The sequence below is a fragment of the Lissotriton helveticus genome, chromosome 8 (genome assembly GCF_964261635.1).
Source record: "Lissotriton helveticus chromosome 8, aLisHel1.1, whole genome shotgun sequence".
In the NCBI taxonomy this organism is placed as follows: Eukaryota; Metazoa; Chordata; class Amphibia; order Caudata; family Salamandridae; genus Lissotriton; species Lissotriton helveticus.
In genome coordinates, this window is record NC_136069.1 from 428,949,143 (window position 1) to 428,974,782 (window position 25,640).

Sequence of the window (25,640 nt, forward strand, 5' to 3'; positions counted from 1 at the left end):
GGGCCGAAGACGGCTGTAATGCCAGAAACCGGTCCCCGGAAGCTTGTTTCCTTCCCAGTGTAAGAATTGGCTTTTGTAGTCTGGTCTGCCCTGTTCCCATGATGCACTGGGCCAGGGACAGACTAATTTGCATACAGCCAGGTTCTGAAACTGGGATGGTGCAATGAGCTAAAAAACGGTGTTGGATCTAGCCCTGATCTTTTGACTGGGTGAGAGTACTCTGCTTAATTCAGAGACTCTGTCCATCACCACCCCTTGTTGTAAATAATTTTGTCCACCCTAAGCGTGGAAGGGTATACTCAGATGTGAGTCCCTTGCTCATTGCACCATCAGGATTCAAGCAAGCCGGGCCGAAGACGGCTGTAAAACCAGAAACCGGTCCCCGGAAGCTTGTTTCCTTCCCAGTGTAAGAATTGGCTTTTGTAGTCTGGTCTGCCCTGTTCCCATGATGCACTGGGCCAGGGACAGACTAATTTGCATACAGCCAGGTTCTGAAACTGGGATGGTGCAATGAGCTAAAAAACGGTGTTGGATCTAGCCCTGATCTTTTGACTGGGGGAGAGTACTCTGCTTAATTCAGAGACTCTGTCCATCACCACCCCTTGTTGTAAATAATTTTGTCCACCCTAAGCGTGGAAGGGTATACTCAGATGTGAGTCCCTTGCTCATTGCACCATCAGGATTCAAGCAAGCCGGGCCGAAGACGGCTGTAATGCCAGAAACCGGTCCCCGGAAGCTTGTTTCCTTCCCAGTGTAAGAATTGGCTTTTGTAGTCTGGTCTGCCCTGTTCCCATGATGCACTGGGCCAGGGACAGACTAATTTGCATACAGCCAGGTTCTGAAACTGGGATGGTGCAATGAGCTAAAAAACGGTGTTGGATCTAGCCCTGATCTTTTGACTGGGTGAGAGTACTCTGCTTAATTCAGAGACTCTGTCCATCACCACCCCTTGTTGTAAATAATTTTGTCCACCCTAAGCGTGGAAGGGTATACTCAGATGTGAGTCCCTTGCTCATTGCACCATCAGGATTCAAGCAAGCCGGGCCGAAGACGGCTGTAATGCCAGAAACCGGTCCCCGGAAGCTTGTTTCCTTCCCAGTGTAAGAATTGGCTTTTGTAGTCTGGTCTGCCCTGTTCCCATGATGCACTGGGCCAGGGACAGACTAATTTGCATACAGCCAGGTTCTGAAACTGGGATGGTGCAATGAGCTAAAAAACGGTGTTGGATCTAGCCCTGATCTTTTGACTGGGTGAGAGTACTCTGCTTAATTCAGAGACTCTGTCCATCACCACCCCTTGTTGTAAATAACCGTTCTGCTTTGAGCAGTACAACTTTTCATGATATGTCCTATGATAGCCACAGCATTGACATTATGCACAATCTCTACGACAACACTATGAAAAGGAGCATATTACACGACTCCTAGAGCCACGGAGTGAGACTGATTACCAAGAACATGCGGAAGCACATTGTGCCGCAGATGAGAAATGGGATGGAGTGAATTCGAACAAATTAACACAGAAAGGAACCATCAAAAAAATTACTGGAATAAACAATGGCAACATTCACATGCGCGCTTATCTGCCAAGCACTAAACATGTTTTGCATGACACTAATATAAGAGCGGAAGGAAGAAAAAGATTTGCTTAGCCGCGCGTCCAAATCAAACAATGTAATTTGTTTTTTGGATTGAACATTGAGTGTGTGTGCGCGCTAATAAATTTTAGTAGTAGGAAATGGGCCGTAATTGTAGGCGGCATGAACAAGGAAGCAGCGTTTACTCGGATATATTGCAAAAAAATGAACATTAATAAATTACATTTCCCAAGAGCCTGTGGAGGTGTGAAAAAATTTCAAATAGCCCGTGGATCAGACAACCATGACGAAGCAGTGCTCTTCAGGATGTCATTTTATAACACGTTTTATTTTGTTGTGCACAAAAACAGTGTAACGGCTGATTGTAATTTTAAGATTTAATTCAGTTACCTGTGTTTTTCTAATGTGTATATTTTACATTCATATTAACAATGGTCCCACAAGACAGTTGCAGGGGCTCTCCGACACAGATAAAATATGCATGCGAGTGATAGTTTCAAAGTAGGGTGAACTAGGGTGCACTGAGCTCAGCTGTGTTGCACTCCACAGTTTTAAAGGGTTTTTCCTCTGTGTAACTGGGCCAAGAGGTCTGAGGACTGTCAGTGAATGTTGTGGTGTGTCCCAGTCTCCAAGCTTCTGATTGTCCATTCCCACCCATCACCAACCATGCCCATCAGCAACCACCAGCACCATAACCTTCCTAAGACAGGCTGAAAGGCAGAAAGGTGCCAACTTCCACATTTCACGGTGGGGAGGAGCATTCTTTGACCCATGTGACATCACAGGAAGTGACATTATATGACAAGTTCCCTGAGAGGAAACCTTTGAATGGCATTATGCCCAAGTTCAGGCAATACCTACACGCAGTATTGACAACAACAAAAAACATGCAGTGGCAGAGGTAGGTTGCTTATGCAGGATTTACCAAACCCAAACAAATTATATGGGGACACGTGCTGTCTGCCTCTGCCTAAGTCTCCTGACCATAAACGTCCATGAGGGGTATTTGCCTGCTGCACAATGATCTTGCTGGGGTGGGGTCTGGATGAGCTACAAACAAGTCAAGTCTCCTTCCAGGAGCCCGAAGCTCAGAGAATCACGTTCCAGCCTCATCTGGCGCTTACGCACAGGCAGGCAGGAGTGGCAGAGGTGCTTCAATGAGGTCCAAGCCCCTTTAAAAAGCCCCTGTGAGCCCCTCTCACATCATACATGTATGTACTGAATTTACAGTACTTACATATTTCGATGAGAAGAATTGAAAAACAGGGACCTAGATAGATTGATGTGTGAAGTCAATGGCTCCAGAGAGTACAGGGTGAACAGAGAGCTCAGCCGCCAACGTCCAGCAGCAAGCCCTCTGCCTAGTGCAAGCAGTAGGTTCAGTACAAAGCTGGACAAGGACAGCTGCTCAATGGAAGGCACCAGGGAGGACGAGTTCATGTGCACGGGTCAGAGGATCCACAGCGTGCCTCTTAGGACACGTCTAGGACGCAAAAGCTCCTATTCCGATACAGGTGATAAATTAGGTTTCTGAGCAAGGTGGGAATGTTCTGGTGACAATATTGTACTTTTACTTTGCCACAGGTCGGAAAGCTCCAACAAACTGCAGATCATCAGGAATGCTTCCTATAGTGTCTTAATACTTTTCGGTTTTATGACTAATGGGTCTGTTCATGATTTGATGGCATGTGAGTCTCAAACAGCACCTGAGTACAGCAACACGACACACAAGGCTATTCCACTGGTCCAGGTAAAATTTAGGAGCTAACTGGCCCAGCTCTAGGAAACCAGCTCACATTAGGGATGAAAGTGTTTGCAGTGGCCTCTCAAGTCCTCGGTGCTTTCAAAGAAAGAATCCTGTTAAATCCCTTTCAGCACTTTTAGGAAAGCTCGTGGAAGTCTCAGATAGTTGCCCTATTACAAGTCCATTGTGTTCTCCATGTGTTCTGGGTAATTGTTTTTTTCTACTAAACTTTTGAAACTGTAGACTTTCACATAGGATGAATATACCTCATCATTGATTCTACGGTTCTACCTTTCCGAAATACTGGATGATCACAATGCATTTGAATGGTGCATACCTGTTCCAAAAGCAGGAGAGGAGGAAGGACATTCTTGCATTCTTTTTAGACTCTAATTTGCTTCTTTATTTTTCATGACATAACTACACACTCCCATAGTTTCTTTAAGTTACAGAGGACTTCAGATGTATTACCCCTTGTAAAAAAAAGTCATACAAGCAAATTTGTCATATAGTGAAACTGCACCCTCTATGGGATAGTCATTTTTATGCAGGATCTGAGACTTGCCATTAACACAGACATGTTCTAACTATCACTAACTCAACAAATTACATTCTCTGCAGTTTTTTTTAGACTATATGATATTCATGTAAACAGTTTTTGGAGGGGTTTTCTACTTCAATGCAAGGCATTCCTTGGTCCGATAGCAACACAGCATTCTCATAGACTCTAAGGGGCAGGTCATTAATCCATTGGACAGCCAAACCCTTAGTTGTGGTCCAACCACCGCTGCATTGCAGGATTGCCCACAGTATTTCAACTGGGTGGTCAGACCTCCATGAGACCGCCAGGATCAAGGATCCTCTGTGGTGGAGGTAATGCGGGTTGAGGCAGCAATATGCAGGCGGTGCTGCTGCATCACTGCTGAGCATATTATGAGTTGCCTCACCACCACTCTTTTCATGGTGGCGAGCCCACCATGAAAAGGGTGGCAGTGAGGCAACTATGGGGGCCTTAATAGAGCCCACACCTTGTCTGGGCCCAGGGGGTGGATGCGGATGGGCCCATGTAGTGCCCCCCTGTATTTGCACCCCCAGTTCCTCCACGCTGTGGTATGTATGCCACACTGTGCAGGACGGTGCAGTTGATGCTCAGAGTGTGGTGGTCTGCATGTCAGCAATGAGCCTGATAAACAACTGCTGTCAGACCACCGCAGGACCGTCTGCCAATCCAGGACTTGACTCATAATCTGGCAGGTGGTCGCACCACGGGCTTGGCAGTCCCTCAGCGGATGGCGCCTTGCACAGTACGCTGCAGGACAGCCAAACTCGTAATCAGGCCCTTAGTCTCACACTTTAGGAAATGCATTATGTGGGGCACTGTATCCCACATTCTGTGGAGGCAAAAGAGGAGATATATCATCTGAGATACATTTGAAGAATTATAACACAGTGGGTGCATTCATTGGGGAATATGATGCAGAGAGCATGATCCCTTCACAATACCTTTTAACATTTTTACAAGAAGAGAAATTAACAATGATTCGCAGAAAGATAAGAAAACAGGCCTCGTCTATGAAGAAGAAAAGGAGTGGAGTAGAACTTGTGGCGGTAAAAATTCACTTGATCGAACAAGGGAAAACATTTCTGACATCCAACAAAATATTCATCAAATTCAAAGGTGTGCACTAAAAGGTGAACGAAGCGATACAAAAGGGGATGAAGGACGGAGCGTTTGTATAAATCAAACACTCACCCCCAGTCAACTGATCTGGGTTTAATCCATCACCATTCTTTAGTTCACTCAGCCACCCCAGTTCAGACATGGCTATATGCAAATCAGTCTGACCCTGTGCCTTATGGGAACAGTCCAGCCCGAACTGCCAAGCCATATCTTCCCTGGACCGGAAACAAGCATCCTGGGACCGGTTTCGGATTCATAATCCTCATCAGCCAGGCTATCTTGAATCCAGTGGCCAAGTGAACAAGGTACTCACGTCTGAGCATACCCTGCCACACTTAGGGCGAACAAAGCGATACAAAAGGGGATGAAGGACGGAGCGTTTGTATAAATCAAACACTCACCCCCAGTCAACTGATCTGGGTTTAATCCATCACCATTCTTTAGTTCACTCAGCCACCCCAGTTCAGACATGGCTATATGCAAATCAGTCTGACCCTGTGCCTTATGGGAACAGTCCAGCCCGAACTGCCAAGCCATATCTTCCCTGGACCGGAAACAAGCATCCTGGGACCGGTTTCGGATTCATAATCCTCATCAGCCAGGCTATCTTGAATCCAGTGGCCAAGTGAACAAGGGACTCACGTCTGAGCATACCCTGCCACACTTAGGGCGAACAAAGCGATACAAAAGGGGATGAAGGACGGAGCGTTTGCATAAATCAAACACTCACCCCCAGTCAACTGATCTGGGTTTAATCCATCACCATTCTTTAGTTCACTCAGCCACCCCAGTTCAGACATGGCTATATGCAAATCAGTCTGACCCTGTGCCTTATGGGAACAGTCCAGCCCGAACTGCCAAGCCATATCTTCCCTGGACCGGAAACAAGCATCCTGGGACTGGTTTCGGATTCATAATCCTCATCAGCCAGGCTATCTTGAATCCAGTGGCCAAGTGAACAAGGGACTCACGTCTGAGCATACCCTGCCACACTTAGGGCGAACAAAGCGATACAAAAGGGGATGAAGGACGGAGCGTTTGTATAAATCAAACACTCACCCCCAGTCAACTGATCTGGGTTTAATCCATCACCATTCTTTAGTTCACTCAGCCACCCCAGTTCAGACATGGCTATATGCAAATCAGTCTGACCCTGTGCCTTATGGGAACAGTCCAGCCCGAACTGCCAAGCCATATCTTCCCTGGACCGGAAACAAGCATCCTGGGACCGGTTTCGGATTCATAATCCTCATCAGCCAGGCTATCTTGAATCCAGTGGCCAAGTGAACAAGGGACTCACGTCTGAGCATACCCTGCCACACTTAGGGCGAACAAAGCGATACAAAAGGGGATGAAGGACGGAGCGTTTGCATAAATCAAACACTCACCCCCAGTCAACTGATCTGGGTTTAATCCATCACCATTCTTTAGTTCACTCAGCCACCCCAGTTCAGACATGGCTATATGCAAATCAGTCTGACCCTGTGCCTTATGGGAACAGTCCAGCCCGAACTGCCAAGCCATATCTTCCCTGGACCGGAAACAAGCATCCTGGGACTGGTTTCGGATTCATAATCCTCATCAGCCAGGCTATCTTGAATCCAGTGGCCAAGTGAACAAGGGACTCACGTCTGAGCATACCCTGCCACACTTAGGGCGAACAAAGCGATACAAAAGGGGATGAAGGACGGAGCGTTTGTATAAATCAAACACTCACCCCCAGTCAACTGATCTGGGTTTAATCCATCACCATTCTTTAGTTCACTCAGCCACCCCAGTTCAGACATGGCTATATGCAAATCAGTCTGACCCTGTGCCTTATGGGAACAGTCCAGCCCGAACTGCCAAGCCATATCTTCCCTGGACCGGAAACAAGCATCCTGGGACCGGTTTCGGATTCATAATCCTCATCAGCCAGGCTATCTTGAATCCAGTGGCCAAGTGAACAAGGGACTCACGTCTGAGCATACCCTGCCACACTTAGGGCGAACAAAGCGATACAAAAGGGGATGAAGGACGGAGCGTTTGCATAAATCAAACACTCACCCCCAGTCAACTGATCTGGGTTTAATCCATCACCATTCTTTAGTTCACTCAGCCACCCCAGTTCAGACATGGCTATATGCAAATCAGTCTGACCCTGTGCCTTATGGGAACAGTCCAGCCCGAACTGCCAAGCCATATCTTCCCTGGACCGGAAACAAGCATCCTGGGACCGGTTTCGGATTCATAATCCTCATCAGCCAGGCTATCTTGAATCCAGTGGCCAAGTGAACAAGGGACTCACGTCTGAGCATACCCTGCCACACTTAGGGCGAACAAAGCGATACAAAAGGGGATGAAGGACGGAGCGTTTGCATAAATCAAACACTCACCCCCAGTCAACTGATCTGGGTTTAATCCATCACCATTCTTTAGTTCACTCAGCCACCCCAGTTCAGACATGGCTATATGCAAATCAGTCTGACCCTGTGCCTTATGGGAACAGTCCAGCCCGAACTGCCAAGCCATATCTTCCCTGGACCGGAAACAAGCATCCTGGGACCGGTTTCGGATTCATAATCCTCATCAGCCAGGCTATCTTGAATCCAGTGGCCAAGTGAACAAGGGACTCACGTCTGAGCATACCCTGCCACACTTAGGGCGAACAAAGCGATACAAAAGGGGATGAAGGACGGAGCGTTTGTATAAATCAAACACTCACCCCCAGTCAACTGATCTGGGTTTAATCCATCACCATTCTTTAGTTCACTCAGCCACCCCAGTTCAGACATGGCTATATGCAAATCAGTCTGACCCTGTGCCTTATGGGAACAGTCCAGCCCGAACTGCCAAGCCATATCTTCCCTGGACCGGAAACAAGCATCCTGGGACCGGTTTCGGATTCATAATCCTCATCAGCCAGGCTATCTTGAATCCAGTGGCCAAGTGAACAAGGGACTCACGTCTGAGCATACCCTGCCACACTTAGGGCGAACAAAGCGATACAAAAGGGGATGAAGGACGGAGCGTTTGTATAAATCAAACACTCACCCCCAGTCAACTGATCTGGGTTTAATCCATCACCATTCTTTAGTTCACTCAGCCACCCCAGTTCAGACATGGCTATATGCAAATCAGTCTGACCCTGTGCCTTATGGGAACAGTCCAGCCCGAACTGCCAAGCCATATCTTCCCTGGACCGGAAACAAGCATCCTGGGACCGGTTTCGGATTCATAATCCTCATCAGCCAGGCTATCTTGAATCCAGTGGCCAAGTGAACAAGGGACTCACGTCTGAGCATACCCTGCCACACTTAGGGCGAACAAAGCGATACAAAAGGGGATGAAGGACGGAGCGTTTGTATAAATCAAACACTCACCCCCAGTCAACTGATCTGGGTTTAATCCATCACCATTCTTTAGTTCACTCAGCCAACCCAGTTCAGACATGGCTATATGCAAATCAGTCTGACCCTGTGCCTTATGGGAACAGTCCAGCCCGAACTGCCAAGCCATATCTTCCCTGGACCGGAAACAAGCATCCTGGGACCGGTTTCGGATTCATAATCCTCATCAGCCAGGCTATCTTGAATCCAGTGGCCAAGTGAACAAGGGACTCACGTCTGAGCATACCCTGCCACACTTAGGGCGAACAAAGCGATACAAAAGGGGATGAAGGACGGAGCGTTTGTATAAATCAAACACTCACCCCCAGTCAACTGATCTGGGTTTAATCCATCACCATTCTTTAGTTCACTCAGCCACCCCAGTTCAGACATGGCTATATGCAAATCAGTCTGACCCTGTGCCTTATGGGAACAGGCCAGCCCGAACTGCCAAGCCATATCTTCCCTGGACCGGAAACAAGCATCCTGGGACCGGTTTCGGATTCATAATCCTCATCAGCCAGGCTATCTTGAATCCAGTGGCCAAGTGAACAAGGGACTCACGTCTGAGCAGACCCTGCCACACTTAGGGCGAACAAAGCGATACAAAAGGGGATGAAGGACGGATCGTTTGTATAAATCAAACACTCACCCCCAGTCAACTGATCTGGGTTTAATCAATCACCATTCTTTAGTTCACTCAGCCACCCCAGTTCAGACATGGCTATATGCAAATCAGTCTGACCCTGTGCCTTATGGAAACAGTCCAGCCCGAACTGCCAAGCCATATCTTCCCTGGACCGGAAACAAGCATCCTGGGACCGGTTTCGGATTCATAATCCTCATCAGCCAGGCTATCTTGAATCCAGTGGCCAAGTGAACAAGGGACTCACGTCTGAGCATACCCTGCCACACTTAAGGCGAACAAAGCGATACAAAAGGGGAAGAAGGACGGAGCGTTTGTATAAATCAAACACTCACCCCCAGTCAACTGATCTGGGTTTAATCCATCACCATTCTTTAGTTCACTCAGCCACCCCAGTTCAGACATGGCTAAATGCAAATTAGTCTGACCCTGTGCCTTATAGGAACAGTCCAGCCCGAACTGCCAAGCCATATCTTCCCTGGACCGGAAACAAGCATCCTGGGACCGGTTTCGGATTCATAATCCTCATCAGCCAGGCTATCTTGAATCCAGTGGCCAAGTGAACAAGGGACTCACGTCTGAGCATACCCTGCCACACTTAGGGCGAACAAAGCGATACAAAAGGGGATGAAGGACGGAGCGTTTGTATAAATCAAACACTCACACCTTTGGTTTTTCTTTGTTCGCCCTAAGTTGGCAGGGTATGCTCAGACGTGAGTCCCTTGCTCACTTTGCCACTGGAGTCGAGCAAGCCCGGCTGAAGACGGCTGTAATGCCAGAAACCGGTCCTGGGAAGCTTGATTCCGGTCCAGGGAAGACATGGCTTGGCAGTTCGGGCTGGACTGTTCCCATGAGGCACAGGGTCAGACTGATTTGCATATGGCCATGTCTGAACTGGGGTGGCGGAGTGAGCTAAAGAACGGTGATGGATTAAACCCAGATCAGTTGACTGGGGGTGAGTGTTTGTATTGTCAAGGCTCCGTCCATCACCACCTTTGGTTTTTCTTTGTTCGCCCTAAGTTGGCAGGGTATGCTCAGACGTGAGTCCCTTGCTCACTTTGCCACTGGAGTCGAGCAAGCCCGGCTGAAGACGGCTGTAATGCCAGAAACCGGTCCTGGGAAGCTTGATTCCGGTCCAGGGAAGACATGGCTTGGCAGTTCGGGCTGGACTGTTCCCATGAGGCACAGGGTCAGACTGATTTGCATATGGCCATGTCTGAACTGGGGTGGCGGAGTGAGCTAAAGAACGGTGATGGATTAAACCCAGATCAGTTGACTGGGGGTGAGTGTTTGTATTGTCAAGGCTCCGTCCATCACCACCTTTTGGTTTTTCTTTGTTCGCCCTAAGTTGGCAGGGTATGCTCAGACGTGAGTCCCTTGCTCACTTTGCCACTGGAGTCGAGCAAGCCCGGCTGAAGACGGCTGTAATGCCAGAAACCGGTCCTGGGAAGCTTGATTCCGGTCCAGGGAAGACATGGCTTGGCAGTTCGGGCTGGACTGTTCCCATGAGGCACAGGGTCAGACTGATTTGCATATGGCCATGTCTGAACTGGGGTGGCGGAGTGAGCTAAAGAACGGTGATGGATTAAACCCAGATCAGTTGACTGGGGGTGAGTGTTTGTATTGTCAAGGCTCCGTCCATCACCACCTTTGGTTTTTCTTTGTTCGCCCTAAGTTGGCAGGGTATGCTCAGACGTGAGTCCCTTGCTCACTTTGCCACTGGAGTCGAGCAAGCCCGGCTGAAGACGGCTGTAATGCCAGAAACCGGTCCTGGGAAGCTTGATTCCGGTCCAGGAAAGACATGGCTTAGCAGTTCGGGCTGGACTGTTCCCATGAGGCACAGGGTCAGACTGATTTGCATATGGCCATGTCTGAACTGGGGTGGCGGAGTGAGCTAAAGAACGGTGATGGATTAAACCCAGATCAGTTGACTGGGGGTGAGTGTTTGTATTGTCAAGGCTCCGTCCATCACCACCTTTTGGTTTTTCTTTGTTCGCCCTAAGTTGGCAGGGTATGCTCAGACGTGAGTCCCTTGCTCACTTTGCCACTGGAGTCGAGCAAGCCCGGCTGAAGACGGCTGTAATGCCAGAAACCGGTCCTGGGAAGCTTGATTCCGGTCCAGGGAAGACATGGCTTGGCAGTTCGGGCTGGACTGTTCCCATGAGGCACAGGGTCAGACTGATTTGCATATGGCCATGTCTGAACTGGGGTGGCGGAGTGAGCTAAAGAACGGTGATGGATTAAACCCAGATCAGTTGACTGGGGGTGAGTGTTTGTATTGTCAAGGCTCCGTCCATCACCACCTTTGGTTTTTCTTTGTTCGCCCTAAGTTGGCAGGGTATGCTCAGACGTGAGTCCCTTGCTCACTTTGCCACTGGAGTCGAGCAAGCCCGGCTGAAGACGGCTGTAATGCCAGAAACCGGTCCTGGGAAGCTTGATTCCGGTCCAGGAAAGACATGGCTTGGCAGTTCGGGCTGGACTGTTCCCATGAGGCACAGGGTCAGACTGATTTGCATATGGCCATGTCTGAACTGGGGTGGCGGAGTGAGCTAAAGAACGGTGATGGATTAAACCCAGATCAGTTGACTGGGGGTGAGTGTTTGTATTGTCAAGGCTCCGTCCATCACCACCTTTGGTTTTTCTTTGTTCGCCCTAAGTTGGCAGGGTATGCTCAGACGTGAGTCCCTTGCTCACTTTGCCACTGGAGTCGAGCAAGCCCGGCTGAAGACGGCTGTAATGCCAGAAACCGGTCCTGGGAAGCTTGATTCCGGTCCAGGGAAGACATGGCTTGGCAGTTCGGGCTGGACTGTTCCCATGAGGCACAGGGTCAGACTGATTTGCATATGGCCATGTCTGAACTGGGGTGGCGGAGTGTGCTAAAGAACGGTGATGGATTAAACCCAGATCAGTTGACTGGGGGTGAGTGTTTGTATTGTCAAGGCTCCGTCCATCACCACCTTTGGTTTTTCTCTGTGCACTAAAAGGTACCAACTCCCAGGAAAACATTATGGGGTGTTCCTCAATGCTACAGTGGTGCTGACAAAACGTTTCTCTCCCAAACATATATAAGCAGTAGACTCTACGGTCTGATGTGTTATTCAGCATTCATTAACATAAACATAATAGCTATACAGCTGCATAATATCACAGTTTATCAGAGTATCTGGAGGGACGTAGAGGGCTCATATATCATAGAAATTAATTTTAGAAGTATGGCTTACCTTCTAGATTAGTTTCCTACAGGTGCAACAAACTGCACTGTAGCTCCCATATACTACATTGCACTAGGCAGCAAGATGTTACATATGTTAGTCTTAAAACAGGAAGCGAGGATGCAAACTTACCTGCGCATAATTAGAATTAAAACAGTTGAAGTACTGAGTGACCAGAAAAACATATGGAGGGCCTGCTAATACATAAACAGGCACATAAGCACATACACAAACACACTCATACATATATCGCCCCATACCAAGACTCCATCTGTTTAGTGTAAAGAGAACACACATACTTTCTGCAATAACTGCTCTTTTCAATTACCAGGTAATAAATCACTTCTGATTGTACAGTACACATGTGTTTTCTTTACACTACACAGCTCAAGTCTTGATTTAGTAAAGTGGACTGATAGACTGGACAGTGTGGTGTGGTTATTCAAAGGGATTGACATGGTTCGAAAACTACTACTAGTTGTCTGGTGGGTAGGACTTCAGACTGAGCCCTTGCCATCGACCGAAATACTTCATAACATATTTCACTAAATTTAAGCCATTACACTGAAACAGGAATAATATTTCACAAAAAAAACAAAAAAAAGGTCCTGTGCCTAAAACAGTCATCTGCATAATTAATAACTGTATTAATTTTGCATTCATCATCTAGTGGAGGAGACAGAAAGGCATGCAACATCCAGTGCTTAATTTGAGCCGGTGGATTCCAGTGCTCGGCACCGGAGCTTGACAGACATGCTTCCACAAGATGGCACTGTGTGGCTAATTTAGAGGTAACCACAGAAGTAAATTATTAATGTATTATCCATTAAAATAACTATTATCTGTTGCCCAAGCCATTCTTATAGTTTGAAGGCCTGAAATAGTCAGAATTGTCACACTTGTAGAAGTGTGATGGTTATTTGTTGTGCTATTACTATCATTGGCAGAAAAGCAGGGGGTGTGTGCGGTGCAAGCTGCAGTGGTCTCCTGATGAGAGCCCTGGCACTTTTTTTTTTTTTTTTTTACAAATTAAGCACTGGCAACATCTTCAAATGACAGGCCTGCGCCGCTGCATTCTCCGCGCTCACTGAGCCTCCCATTCGGCGACACATGTTGTTATCCAGCTCAGTGTGTCAAACAAAACAATCTCAAAGGTATTCCCGCTTCAGTGTCTGATTGAATTCCAAACCTGCAGTTCTGGAAACATCAGCGCTAAACTGAGACTCAGTTCTGGAGAGAAATGGCAAAAATGAAGATCACCCACCTCGCAGTGCTTCCGCCAGATGTCTATGTTCTTGCGCTGAGCTTTCGAGAAATGGTCCCAAGCTTTTTGTCTGGAGGAAGCGTTGAAAACGGCCACAATCTGCTCAACTTTGGGGCACAAGGAAGTCAAACAAAACAAGCAATTTATGTTGTGGTCGCTACAGAGAAACAGTTCAAAGGCACGAGGCAACTATGGGTGACGTCACCACACAACCAACACTACCAAAATGCATCCAGCCACTCATGTCTTGTGTACTTACATGTTTTCAGACTGGAGAGGTTTCATCAAGCCCTTGTCCACAACTTTTGTCAAACTAGTATTTTAAAGCATGCACAGAAAACATAGACATGCATATAGTTTTATACATCCCAAGCATTGTGATGTATACATATGTCGGTGACAGCAGTCTAGTCACTATACACACAGCTTGTCATGCTCTCAAAGCAAACAGTACTTGCATAGAAATCAATGTACATTTAGTTCTCGCTTTTACCAATACAGTAAATGTGCATGCTCAAGGAAATGCACACTATTGGGCGTGGTTGTGGTCTAAGGATGTAACGATATTGACTTATATATTTGGATTCTGCTTACTACTACATATTTTGTAAATTCGCAGTTCTGTAAGTAACATGGATTTCAATTTATCAGTGTGGGAAGCATGAAAGGGTGTGTCACACCTAACGAAGTGGGACTTCGGCTTGCACATCAATATCTGTAGGATGTACATAAGCTTCCCACCACCTTGAGCTACCTCACCAGAATCTGCAGATCTGACCCTCTCGCAGCCATTTGCATCACTGATACAAATAATGTCGCCCAAGATCTTTACATTTAAACCACTTCGAAATATCAAACCATGCCCCCTTCACATTAATGTTCAGCCAGAGTTACAGCCATATGTATGCTTCATCACAAAATATGCACCCGTGATGACACCCTATAAGACATCACTGATGGTAGCATATACATTAATATGACATTTTGAATGACATCCCTGATTACATCAGACACAAGATCACATGTGCATAGATATACAGCTACAAAAGTGGATAGCAGAGGAAAGTTAGTGAATCACTTGCATGCAAGAAGTTATGTGTGTCTTCACAAGCTATTAGCTAATTGAACAGCTATCTTAAATCTCTGGCAACACCAACTGTACCCAAACAGGCTTTGCAGTCCAGTAACCTGGACTCTGCGATAATCCCTCGAATCAGGTAATCTCGGTAAGGTGGCCGAGCCTCTTTCTTTTTAGGTACAAAGAACAAGTTGCTTACCTTTCTTTTTAGGTACAAAGAACAAGTTACTTACCTTCGGTAATGCTTTTTCTGGTGGATACAGTATCTGCCTGTGGATTCCTCACCTTTTGAATTACCCATGCCTAGCATTCCACGGAAACGTTTTGTTTTTAGTTTAAAAGTTTACGCAGAATGCTGCCCATGGGGAATTCAAAAGATGAGGAATCCACAGGCAGATGTATCCATCAGAACCTAAGGAACTCCTTACCCCCCGAATTAAGAGCTTGTTGTTCTCTATTGCTTTTCCATAAAAAGCTGAAAACTTGGATGTTCTAATCTTGCTGTAATGTGGCTATGGGTTCCCTACGGTAGTGTAGCACTGGGTAACCCCATTTGGGTAGCCATGCGCCCTACCAGTCTACCTAATAACAATAATAAAAATAATAACATACTAATAGTAGAATGCAGATAGGTAAACCAGCACTCATGTTACACCACTATATCGCACTGAAGCGATTGATCTAAAAAAATACATCATCCACTATACTGTCAAGCGCGTATGGAGTTAAGAAAAGAAAGTAATTACTCACCATAATGATATAGCAGTAGACGACATAATGGATGTGATATTTTTGTATTAATATTTTTATGTGAATATAGTGGTGTACAACTCTCGCACAGTGAGAACGCTTTACAAAGGTTATAAATCATGAGGAATACTTTTCTGAAAACTTACCCTAAGGTCACATGTTATAAAATGTCGTGGGCCTGATTCAGTAGTCTTTTTCTATGATTGCTCTTTTTCTATGATTGGAAATTAAAATTACATTTTAATTTCCAAACCTCATTCACAAAGAATTTTCTGTGAATAGTTGTGTCTAACTAGAGGTTTAGATGTGTCTCACTCATGAATTTCCAGGAATAAGACATGCTTAGTTAAAGGTTTTGTGACTACTAAGTTTTTTGTTTCTGTGGGTAACCTTGCCATAGTCCTGGAAATACTCTAGCAATTCACAGCTAAGCCGGGATATTACAGTGTGATTTACACACAGGAACAGAGAAAAAGACAACTACTTTACTACTTATACAAAAAGTTTGGTGAATCGAGCCCAAATTTGTCACATTTGTCTATGTGGACTGGGGGGATTCTTCCAAAAAGATGTGCCCAGATAAATGATGTGTGAATATTGTAGCACAGGGGTGAACATTATATATGTGCCACTCTGAATAGTATTGCTCTTTGCACACAAAAAAACACAGCACCGTTTGATGAGAATGGCATGCACAAAATAGGTAGTGCACACTGTGAGGGGACTTACGCTGGCTCAGGCTGACAAAATGTACTATTGGCAGTTACTTACACTCTGCCTTTTCCCTCTGTATCAGAATTCGAAGTCTTAATGAAAGGAATGCTGTTTCTGACTGGACGCCTTTGTCTGGGGTAAGCATACTGTAAGATTCTTCAAACACGTTCTGGTTCTCTGGCAAATCCACCCCAACCACAGTCAAATAAAAACAAAAACATCCTCAAAGCACTGTTAAATTGTGTGCATTTCTTGCAGTTAGAGGCAGGGCACACTTCGTTTTACTCTCCATATGTTTCCATAATGTGTGGACATAATGGGAGCAGGTGCCAAAGTTTCTGGATCTCCACCACAGGAGGAGCTGAGCTCCTCAAACAATAGTGTTGCAGAGGGGAAATCAATGCCCCAAGTGTAATACCCAATGTGCACTATAGCACATATACTTGTATTATTGGTTTTGTGTCACCGTGTGTGCACAGGAGCATGCTGGGTAACGGTAAGCTTAGATAGATGTTATTACTTACTTTATTTGCTTCGTTTCCAGCAAAGGAAATTCACTTCTTTTCCATATACGAAATGTTTCATATGGTAACAATTAAAAACAACTTCAAGCAGTCATAATTCTCTCCAAAAGTGGAACAATTATTTTCACATTCCACTGAAGGATTAGATCTCATTTCATGATAGGAATTTATTCTCATAATCCTTGCAAGAACTTTAGAATGAGACATAAAAGAAATGCACTTGATTGCTTTATGCAAAGATGATAAAGTAGAATGTGCTTCTTTAATTAATTTTAGATTGGCATAGAGGAAAAGGTGTTGGGAGAGAGTGAACATCACATAATGTCTCCTTCTGTAATTAGAAACACGAATTTAATTAGAAGAGGAGCTCTTGAGGATAGCAGCCGATCAATGCAATATAAGATCCATTTGATTTCACTCAGGAAGATAAAAATTGACATCTGATAAGAGCTCCATATTCTTAACTGTGAAACTCAAACAGGAAAAATACATATGCAAAATGTTCAAGATTTAGTCGCTTAGATAATTTGCTGATTAAGATTCAACGTTCAACAGGCTAGAACAGTTTGTAACAATTCTAAGGGATCCTCGAAATACACAATACGATTAACTTGGGGCTACTGTACCCTGCTAAATTAGGACAATACCAGGGCAACCAGTAGGAGCTTGCAGATTGATGTACTTTATAATACAGGAGGGTATTTTGGACGTAGCCCTTACAGTAAAGATGGATATATTTAAATGAAAAATGTAGATGTATAAAACAGGAAGGTATATATGCAAGTCCCTTATTCATTAGGGTTTAGGAGGGCGTCTTTTACAAGTCATCCATCCTTGCTGCACCAATGGCAACCTTTTATTAAATCCATTCTCAATACATTGCACTGTAGACTGTAGAATAAGAAATGTGAATAATAAAGTAGCATGCCTTTTTCATCTACGCACCCAAGATGTGGAACAACACCCCGTACGCATCAGAACCACCTCAACACTGAGGCGTAGGCCGAACAGAGAGAAGTAACTAAATAAGTAAAATGAATTACATTGCGCGCTGAAACACCGATGGCATTTCAGCGCACGCGTTGTAATTTGTTTTATTTATTTTTTTGTTACTTATCTCTGTTTGGCCTACGCCGTAGTTTACTACCCACCTCCCCCGCCCCGCCCTGCCTCACCGCCCACACCACTCCCTCCAGGAGCCGCTACTGCAAAGCAGAAAGTTATATTTTAGCTAGTTCCTCCCATGTTCAATACAAAACCCACTCCTGAGCAATATAAGAATGGTTCACAATTCCCTTACAGCACAACAGGGTACACCATAAGAGACATATCCCTTTTCTCTTCACCAGTGGATGTCATCTTTTAACTAGTTCTTTACTTGTACAGTACATGATGTTATTTTTAACAATTCCTTTTCCTGCCAAAACAACTTAGCACTCACATGATGAGTTTCCTTATATATCAGCATTACCCATATAGTACATCCCTTGATGTGTATTTCTTTGGCAGACATGGTGGTATGAATATTTTTGCAACTAAGTGTACTAAGTTCATGGCATATATCTATATCTATATTGCCAGTAGATAGTCATAGTTAGGACCTAGGGGCAGATTTACATGCACCTTGCACCACTTTTGCATCACTTTTAACATGGGAAAAGTGACACAACATGTCTGAATGACCTTTTACAATAGGGGACTTGAATAGGGAGGGGTGATCTGGCAATTGCAGAAAGACAGAGAGAGCAGATAAATAACCCTTAAATGGGCCCATGCAGCGCCTTGCTGGCCAGGGTAAAGATAAACAAACGAATGTGCGAAAGGGGTGCAGCTAAAAAGTGAATCTGTTTGTCTGTACACCATGCCACAAACTTGCTACAATGACTGGCATATACCGTCTTGGTGGAGAGACTCTGAGCTGCCAGAATAACATTAAACTTAGAACAGAAGGTCAAAAGCTGTTAACTGTCACCACACAATCTCCATGCATGAAGGCGGAGTGCTAACAGGTTCAGGTGGAGAACACTCCCCTGCTGCTGCGATAGTAGACCCTCCCGAAGGAGTAACCTGATCGGAGGCTCGATGGACATGCTCAACAGCTTGGGATACCCGACTCTACAAGCCAAGTCCAGAGACACAAGAATTACTTGGTCCTGATCTTTTTGAAAACTCCGGGCAGGAGTGGTGTTGGTGGAAAGGCATACAGAATCCGGAGCTCAACTCAAGACGACAGGTGTCTCTGAGAAAGAGCCTCCTCGGAAACTCCAGCATGCAGAACTGATAACATTGCACATTCTCTGTGGAGGTGAACAGATCTGACCAAGACTCTGCCCACTGCTGAAAGAGATCTTGTACCACCTTTGGTTGGATACACCACTTGTGATCTGCTAGGCTTCTTTGTGTGAGTGTGTATGCTCTGGAGTTCAGAGATTCCACCAAGTGTTGAACCACCAGGGAAATGGCCTGACATTCTAGCCATGTCCAGAGACTCAGGGCCTCTTGCCAGAGGGTCCATGAACCCACCCCACCCTGTTTGTTGCAGTACCAAATGGCATTGGTGTTGACTGTGAACACCAGCACTAGCCTTCCCTTGATGGAGGGCAGAAAGACTTTGAATGCCAACTGCATCACTCAAAGCTCCAACAGGTTGATGTGGAGTATGGATTCTGCAGGAGACCAAAGTCGTGTGATCCCCACCTCTCCCAGATGGACGCCCACGCTCAGTAGTGATGTGTCTGTCACTATAATCAGATCTGGGTGAAGAAGAGAGAGGGGTCTGCAGCTGGCCCAATCGCGGTTTGGAACCACCACTGTAGATCTTTTGCTGTGCCCTCCAAGATCTGGGCCATTTTGGAGAGATTTCTCTGATGCAGCACCCACTGGAGCTTCACGTCCGACTGCAGATTCAACATACGACTGCGCACATGCATCACAAGCAGGAGGCCATGGGGACCAGCAGCCTCCAAGTCAGACTCACCGAAATCCAGGATAAAAGCTGAAACATCAGTATCATAGCCTGAATATCCTGGACTTGCCACTGGGGAGGATAAAACTGCACTGTGTCCAGAACAGCTCTGATGAAAGGGAACCTCTGAGAAGGGGCCAGGTGTGACTTAGGCATGCTGATCGTAAACCACAGCAAGTGCAGGTTGGCCATAGTCTGCATGTGGGAGACACTGTTTGTGGCGAGCCTGCCTTAACCAGTCAGTTGTCGATATAGGGGAAGACTGGCACCACTGATCAGCACAGATGAGTTGCAATCACCGCTATCACCTTGGTGAACACCCAAGGGGCACTGGTAAGGCCAAAAGGGAGCATTGCAAATTGAAAGGGGTTGTGGTCCACGGTGACCTGCAGGTAAGGTCTGTGGGCAGGCAAGATGCGGATAAGGAAGTATGCACCCTACGAGTCTAATGCAGCCATCCAGACTCCTGGGTCCAGAACAGACAGAACTTGAGCAAGCATGAGCAATTTGAATATCTCCTTTGTTATGGAACAAATTGAGAGGGCATTATGATAGGATGAAAGCGTCCGTCCTTTTTGGGCACCAGAAAGTAGCAGGAATATCAACCACAAACTACTTCTGATGCCAGCACACTGTTTATGGCATCCTTGGCCAAGAGAGACTGCACTTCTTGGCAGAGTTATGCGATGTTGTCCTCTGTCAGCTGATCGTATGTGGGTGGTGTGGGTGGCAGGTAAGTCATAAAGGGGAGGGAATAGCCCCCTTGTATAATATGGAGAACCCAGCTGTTGGGTTTTATTGACCTCCAGTGGTGCAGGTGATGGTGTATCCTGCCTCCCACTGGGTGGCCATGATGGTCGGAGTGCAAACTAAAGAGACTTAGAGTCTACAGCTGCCGCAGGGGTGGCGGACTGGCCTGACCTCTGGCTGCCTGACCCACAAGGCCCGTGGGTGCCGGGTCGTCGGCCAGGCAAGGACTTATAAGTCTGCTAGCCATGCTGGCTGGATAGTTTGAGATGTAGTTAGAAGCCTCTTCTGTGGTCTCAAAAGGAGGGGTAGGCGAACAATGTTTGGTGAGGTGCATTGGAAAGGCCCAAGGACCTGGCCATAGATCTGCTGTCCTTGAAGCACTCCAGAGCTGAGTCTGCCTAGTCTCCAAGGCGACTGGAGCCATCAAAGTGCATGCCCATGAATGAGAGATAGACATCCATAGAAAAGCCAGTCATCCTCAGCCAGGTGTGGTGCTACAAGGCCACCAACGATGAAACCGCTCTGCCTTGCGAGTCGGTCATATCCTGCCCACAGACTATGGCGAACTTAGCTGCATCTCTCCCATCAGCAATAACTTGGGAGTGTGGCTCGGGCCTTCTCTGAGAATATATGAAGCATCTGCGCAATTGAGTCCCCAGAGCAAGTGGGTGTATCTGCCCAGTGCCAGGCTGGTGGAAGAGAACAACTTCTTCCCCAAGGTATCCAGCTTCTTGGATTCCCATTCCGGGGAAGTAGTAGGGTATGTGTCAGGATTTATTTTGGAAGTTGAGACTTGTACCGCCAAGGTCTTCAGGGTGGGATGTGTTGTAAGGAAACTGGGGTCCCCTGGGGCAGTTCGCTTGTGGCAGGTAATTCACCCATTGGACCAGGGCCAGGGTAGGTCCCAAGTAGGACATCCGTGAGGGCTTCATTACACAGGACCATCAGTTCAGATGTGTTGAATCCCGGCTGAATTACCTCAGTCTAGACACTCATCTTGACAGCCTCAGCTGCCCTCCTCGCCGCCATAGCAAATGAGGCTCCTTCCTCTGTAGCCAAGGTAGGAGGAGAAACCAGGAAATGTGTCTGGGCAGATATCCAGACCAATGGCATCCGCCAGATCCTCGCACCATGTGTCCTCAGTGGCATCTAGGGGCCTGATAATCATCAGAGCCCAGTTGCCCCTCTCAGTCATCTCCAAGTCCTAGCCCATAAGAATATAGCACAAGCTCTTAAATGGTTGGTCTACCCCCAGCCTGTGCCGGAATCGGCATAGGACGATCATGGCCGGACTGAGACCCAAAAGCAGCACTAAAAATGTTGTCGCACCCCGTCTCCCCCGCCTCCACGGGGGCTGAGGGGGGAGTGGGCAGGTGTGCACTGCTGCTTTTGTTACTGGGGGCCGATATTGCAGCACTGCTACAAAACCGCCCCCCAGTAACAAAAGCAGCCCCAACGCTAGCGGCCCCACCAATCCAGCCTCCTGGGGAAATGCCCAATGCCCACCACGGTCAGTCCGGCCCTGAGGACGATGCCCATCCAGCTCTGTATCAAAGTTGGGGATGATAATAGGGACTGCAACGCCACAGCCAGGGACTTTGCAATGCACCCTACACCAGGGAGGGTCAAGGTGGCTCGATCGGTGCCAGTCCAGATACATCCATGAATCTAAGGGGCCTGACTAGCCCGCAGGCAGAAGGCCAGTAGGGGCCCCGAGCCCTAGGAGCCTGAAGGCACTCCAGCAGGAGCACGCTGCCCAAATATGAGGTGTATGGCCTCATAAATATCATAAAGTTGGGCGGGGGATGCTCCAGACCCTGGGAACTTGGGGAGCCACAAAGAAGGCCCAGGCACAGGCTCAACCACGGAGCCAGGCCTCGAATGCCGACGTTCCCTCGTCTCATCAGATAACTTCGACGGGCGGTGCGAAGTCAAGGACCTCTATGAATTCTTGCTCTTCTCAATCTGTAGGACTTACCAGAATGCTCTGACAAATTAGACTGCAACAATGAGCGCTTGGAGTGGCTGTGCAATTGGTCCCAGGACCTTTCTCTTGACCAGAATCGAAACCGTCACAGCACCTCATATCAAGCAAGGAGTTTGAGGACCCGCTCTGTCAAGGCACTGGGTGCATGGCCCGACAATAGATGCAGGTCTTGGCATCATGGTTGCACTCAAGGCACCCAAAGGCAGATGAGGTGTGAATCCATCACTGCGATTTGCCAGTGACATGAGCCAAAGGACTTGAAACCAGCCTTCTTAGTGGACTACCCCACCACACCAGGAGACAAAGGGGCATATTATCAAGTAAGGGCGTTACATTATCGCCGCTTTTATCGGCAGGAAACTGCCGATAAAGAGGCGATAATGGGCTTGATAATATGCTCTATGAATTCCAATCGAAGCCCATGTTAGATGTGAAGACATCTAACATGTGAAGACATCTAACATGGGCTTCGATTGGAATTCATAGAGCATATTATCAAGCCCATTATCGCCTCTTTATCGGCAGTTTCCTGCCGATAAAAGCGGCGATAATGTAACGCCATTACTTGATAATATGCCCCTCAGTCTCAAAAATGTTCGACAAAAAGGTGAATAAAAAAGTGACTGGCTGTAGCTCTTCTTCGGATCTGCGCTGACTGGCACCTAAAGAAAAGAACTGATGTCAGTGAGCTGGGGCGGTGCCTATATAGACACCACGCACCTCATTTCTGGCACGGAAGTCGCCCCCAAAACCACTCGTAACCAAACAACGTCTCCTACCAGTGCATAGGGGTACTGCTCACAAAACAATTCTGAATCCAGTCTGATCCACGGGAATAATTCTAAGGAATCTTAGGGTAGAAGTCTCTATCAGATAGATTTTTACTTTGTAAAACCGTGACTTTGGATTTTGTTTAGCCTATTTTTTGGCACAGTCTTTTACAATAGTTTTGTTGAGGCACTGTTGCAAACCTTGTCCTGTCGTGGACTAGGATACTGGTAATCTGCGATGGGAAGGCACATGATCTTGGCATCTTCTAGAAGTAGCCCATGCACTGGTACCTATTCTAATGTGACCAGGTTATTCATGTATATCTTGAACAGACTTCGGTTAAGGGCACACACTCTCTCAATCATTATTGCAGAATCCTATTTCTGTGTTGCTCACTTTACACGTAGAATTCTATCAGGGAGTATTCATTTGATTGCATCCTCTACCCTCTCCTTACCTTGCTTGAGGAATTTAATAAAACATGGCTGTGTGTGCCACATTGTGTCAGATAAAGAAGTGAGAAGCGGGTATGCATACACATATATTCTGCACTCTGGATGTATGCATTTATTAGAGCACTGAAGGTGCGTGTATATGTACTTTATCCCCTTGTAATTGAATTTTTTTTTGGATTTCTTTAATTTGATTAATTGTATATGTACTTTATCCCCTTGTAATTGAATTTTTTGGGGGATTTCTTTAATTTGATTAATCTACATTGTGGGAACAAATCTACAAGGACAATATAGTGCTATGTGTGTTTGTACTAAAAGACAACGATCAAGAAGGTGCAGTAAGCTAGATGGTATAATTAACAAAAATGTAGGCAACATTTTATGGCAAATGATACTACCCCCTGCTGCACATATCCAATACGTGTGAGTGATAACAACAGTTAGAGACTCTAGCAGAGGCTTTGCTACCTTTTTAAGGTCCACATTTGTCTTGTCCCCTTGGACACTCAAGGTCCATTTTTGAGCAGGGTTCACACCCCAAGACACTCTTATGCTCTTGAAGATTTCCATAGTTAGGCGATTCTATGTCAGGTCATACATAAAACTCTAGTTCGTCTCGCCACTATACACATTGCTAGTGCCTTGTTTTATTGGTGTTAGTTATCTGGCCAATTCTTTCCAATACTACATTTGTAAGGGTCCTTATTGCTTTTAGTTTTTTGTTTGGGAACGTTCAGGTCAGAGGCCTTCATTTGTTAGTATTCATTTATGTATCCAGAAGTTGCTGAAGCAAAGACATACCCCACATAATTCTCCTGTAATATACACCTTCAAACAGTTTTTCTAATAACATGAAAAATCATTAAAACAAAATGAAAGAATACTATTAATAGTCTGAAAGTAATATTCCTTTTCAAAGTATACATAAAAAGTTTTAAAGCCTGTAAGCCTTTGGCAAGTCCAATAAAAATGTAATTAAACTTCAACGTGTTTTCATTAGGAGGTTATCGCAATGAACACAGCAAATTCAACTGGGATGTGGCTGTACGATTATTTAATATGGAGTTTTGCTTCCTAACAAGGAGATGAGAGACTGCATGTTTCCAAAGTGCTCTGTACTATTGGCATTCAGAAAAGAACAAGTGTTTTGTATCATGTTTCAATTACATCACCATATTCTTAGTTCATGTGGAAGCTCGGGAATACGCTGCATAACTAAAATGAACTTGTACAGTATGCAGTTAATCTGTTTGAAGACTAAAGCGACATTATGTGATTTCATTTTGTGCATATAAATCTGGCACTGGGTTCAATACTAAGTATAGGTGGCATAAAGATCTTGCAAACATCATAGCTAAACTATGTTTCTTACCACTCAATAAACAATTTCTGTGCATAATTATTAGTGGAACTAATTACAGGACAAACTGAGGCAAGTGAAATTATTTTCTTTTCTGCATCCTTTCCCTTTCACTGTCTACACCCGTTCTTACCTACTCACCCTCCCCATCTCTCCCCCCAAAGTCCGGATATGCTCTCTGATTCTTCTCTTTACTTCTTTACTTCTTTACTTGAATGTCTTTCATTGTTTGCCTCGTAATTTCCAGCTCCTGCCTGTGTGGCCCTAGTCTGTGTCTGCAATGTGGACGAGGGGCAAAGGCTTCCCTTCATTTGCATCACCACCCCTTGTTATTGTGTAGAGTGATCTGTATTACAGAAGGGACCCCACAAACAGCTGTGGTCCTTTTGGTGTTATGAACCAGAAAGGCGCAAACATAAGGTGGCCACAAGGCCCTTATGTAATATGGTCCCTGATGTCTTCTGCCTACAAAATACATACATATTTGGGATGCTTAGGTGGTCTATACTGGATGCGAAGTAATGTTGTGACTCGTACAATGCACACTTTTCAGCCTCAATCGCGATTAGGAACAGTTTTGTGAAGATCTAGAAAGGGGAATAAAACTTAAATAAATGTTACTTGATTAAGGATCACAATCCTGACAGGGATTTAGTTGACGCTAAGTGACAGAGGACGTTTTTTTTGTATAACCCATTACCCAAGCATGAATGACAACAAGCATCCACGAAGGATAGATGATAAATTGGCTTTAATAGATTGATGGAACATAAG

General features: G+C 46.0%; 1 protein-coding gene across 6 annotated transcripts in view; it reads right to left on the minus strand.

Annotated features, from left to right (window-relative positions):
• The window catches only part of ENOX1 (ecto-NOX disulfide-thiol exchanger 1), a 2,394,477-nt gene that overhangs the window by 298,947 nt on the left and 2,069,890 nt on the right, over positions 1-25,640 (minus strand). For all 6 annotated transcript variants that reach the window (XM_078657297.1, XM_078657294.1, XM_078657296.1 and 3 more), the window contains one exon: positions 13,513-13,619. In XM_078657297.1, the coding sequence (XP_078513423.1) occupies positions 13,513-13,619 (107 nt within the window). The remainder of the gene's footprint in view (positions 1-13,512; positions 13,620-25,640) is intronic.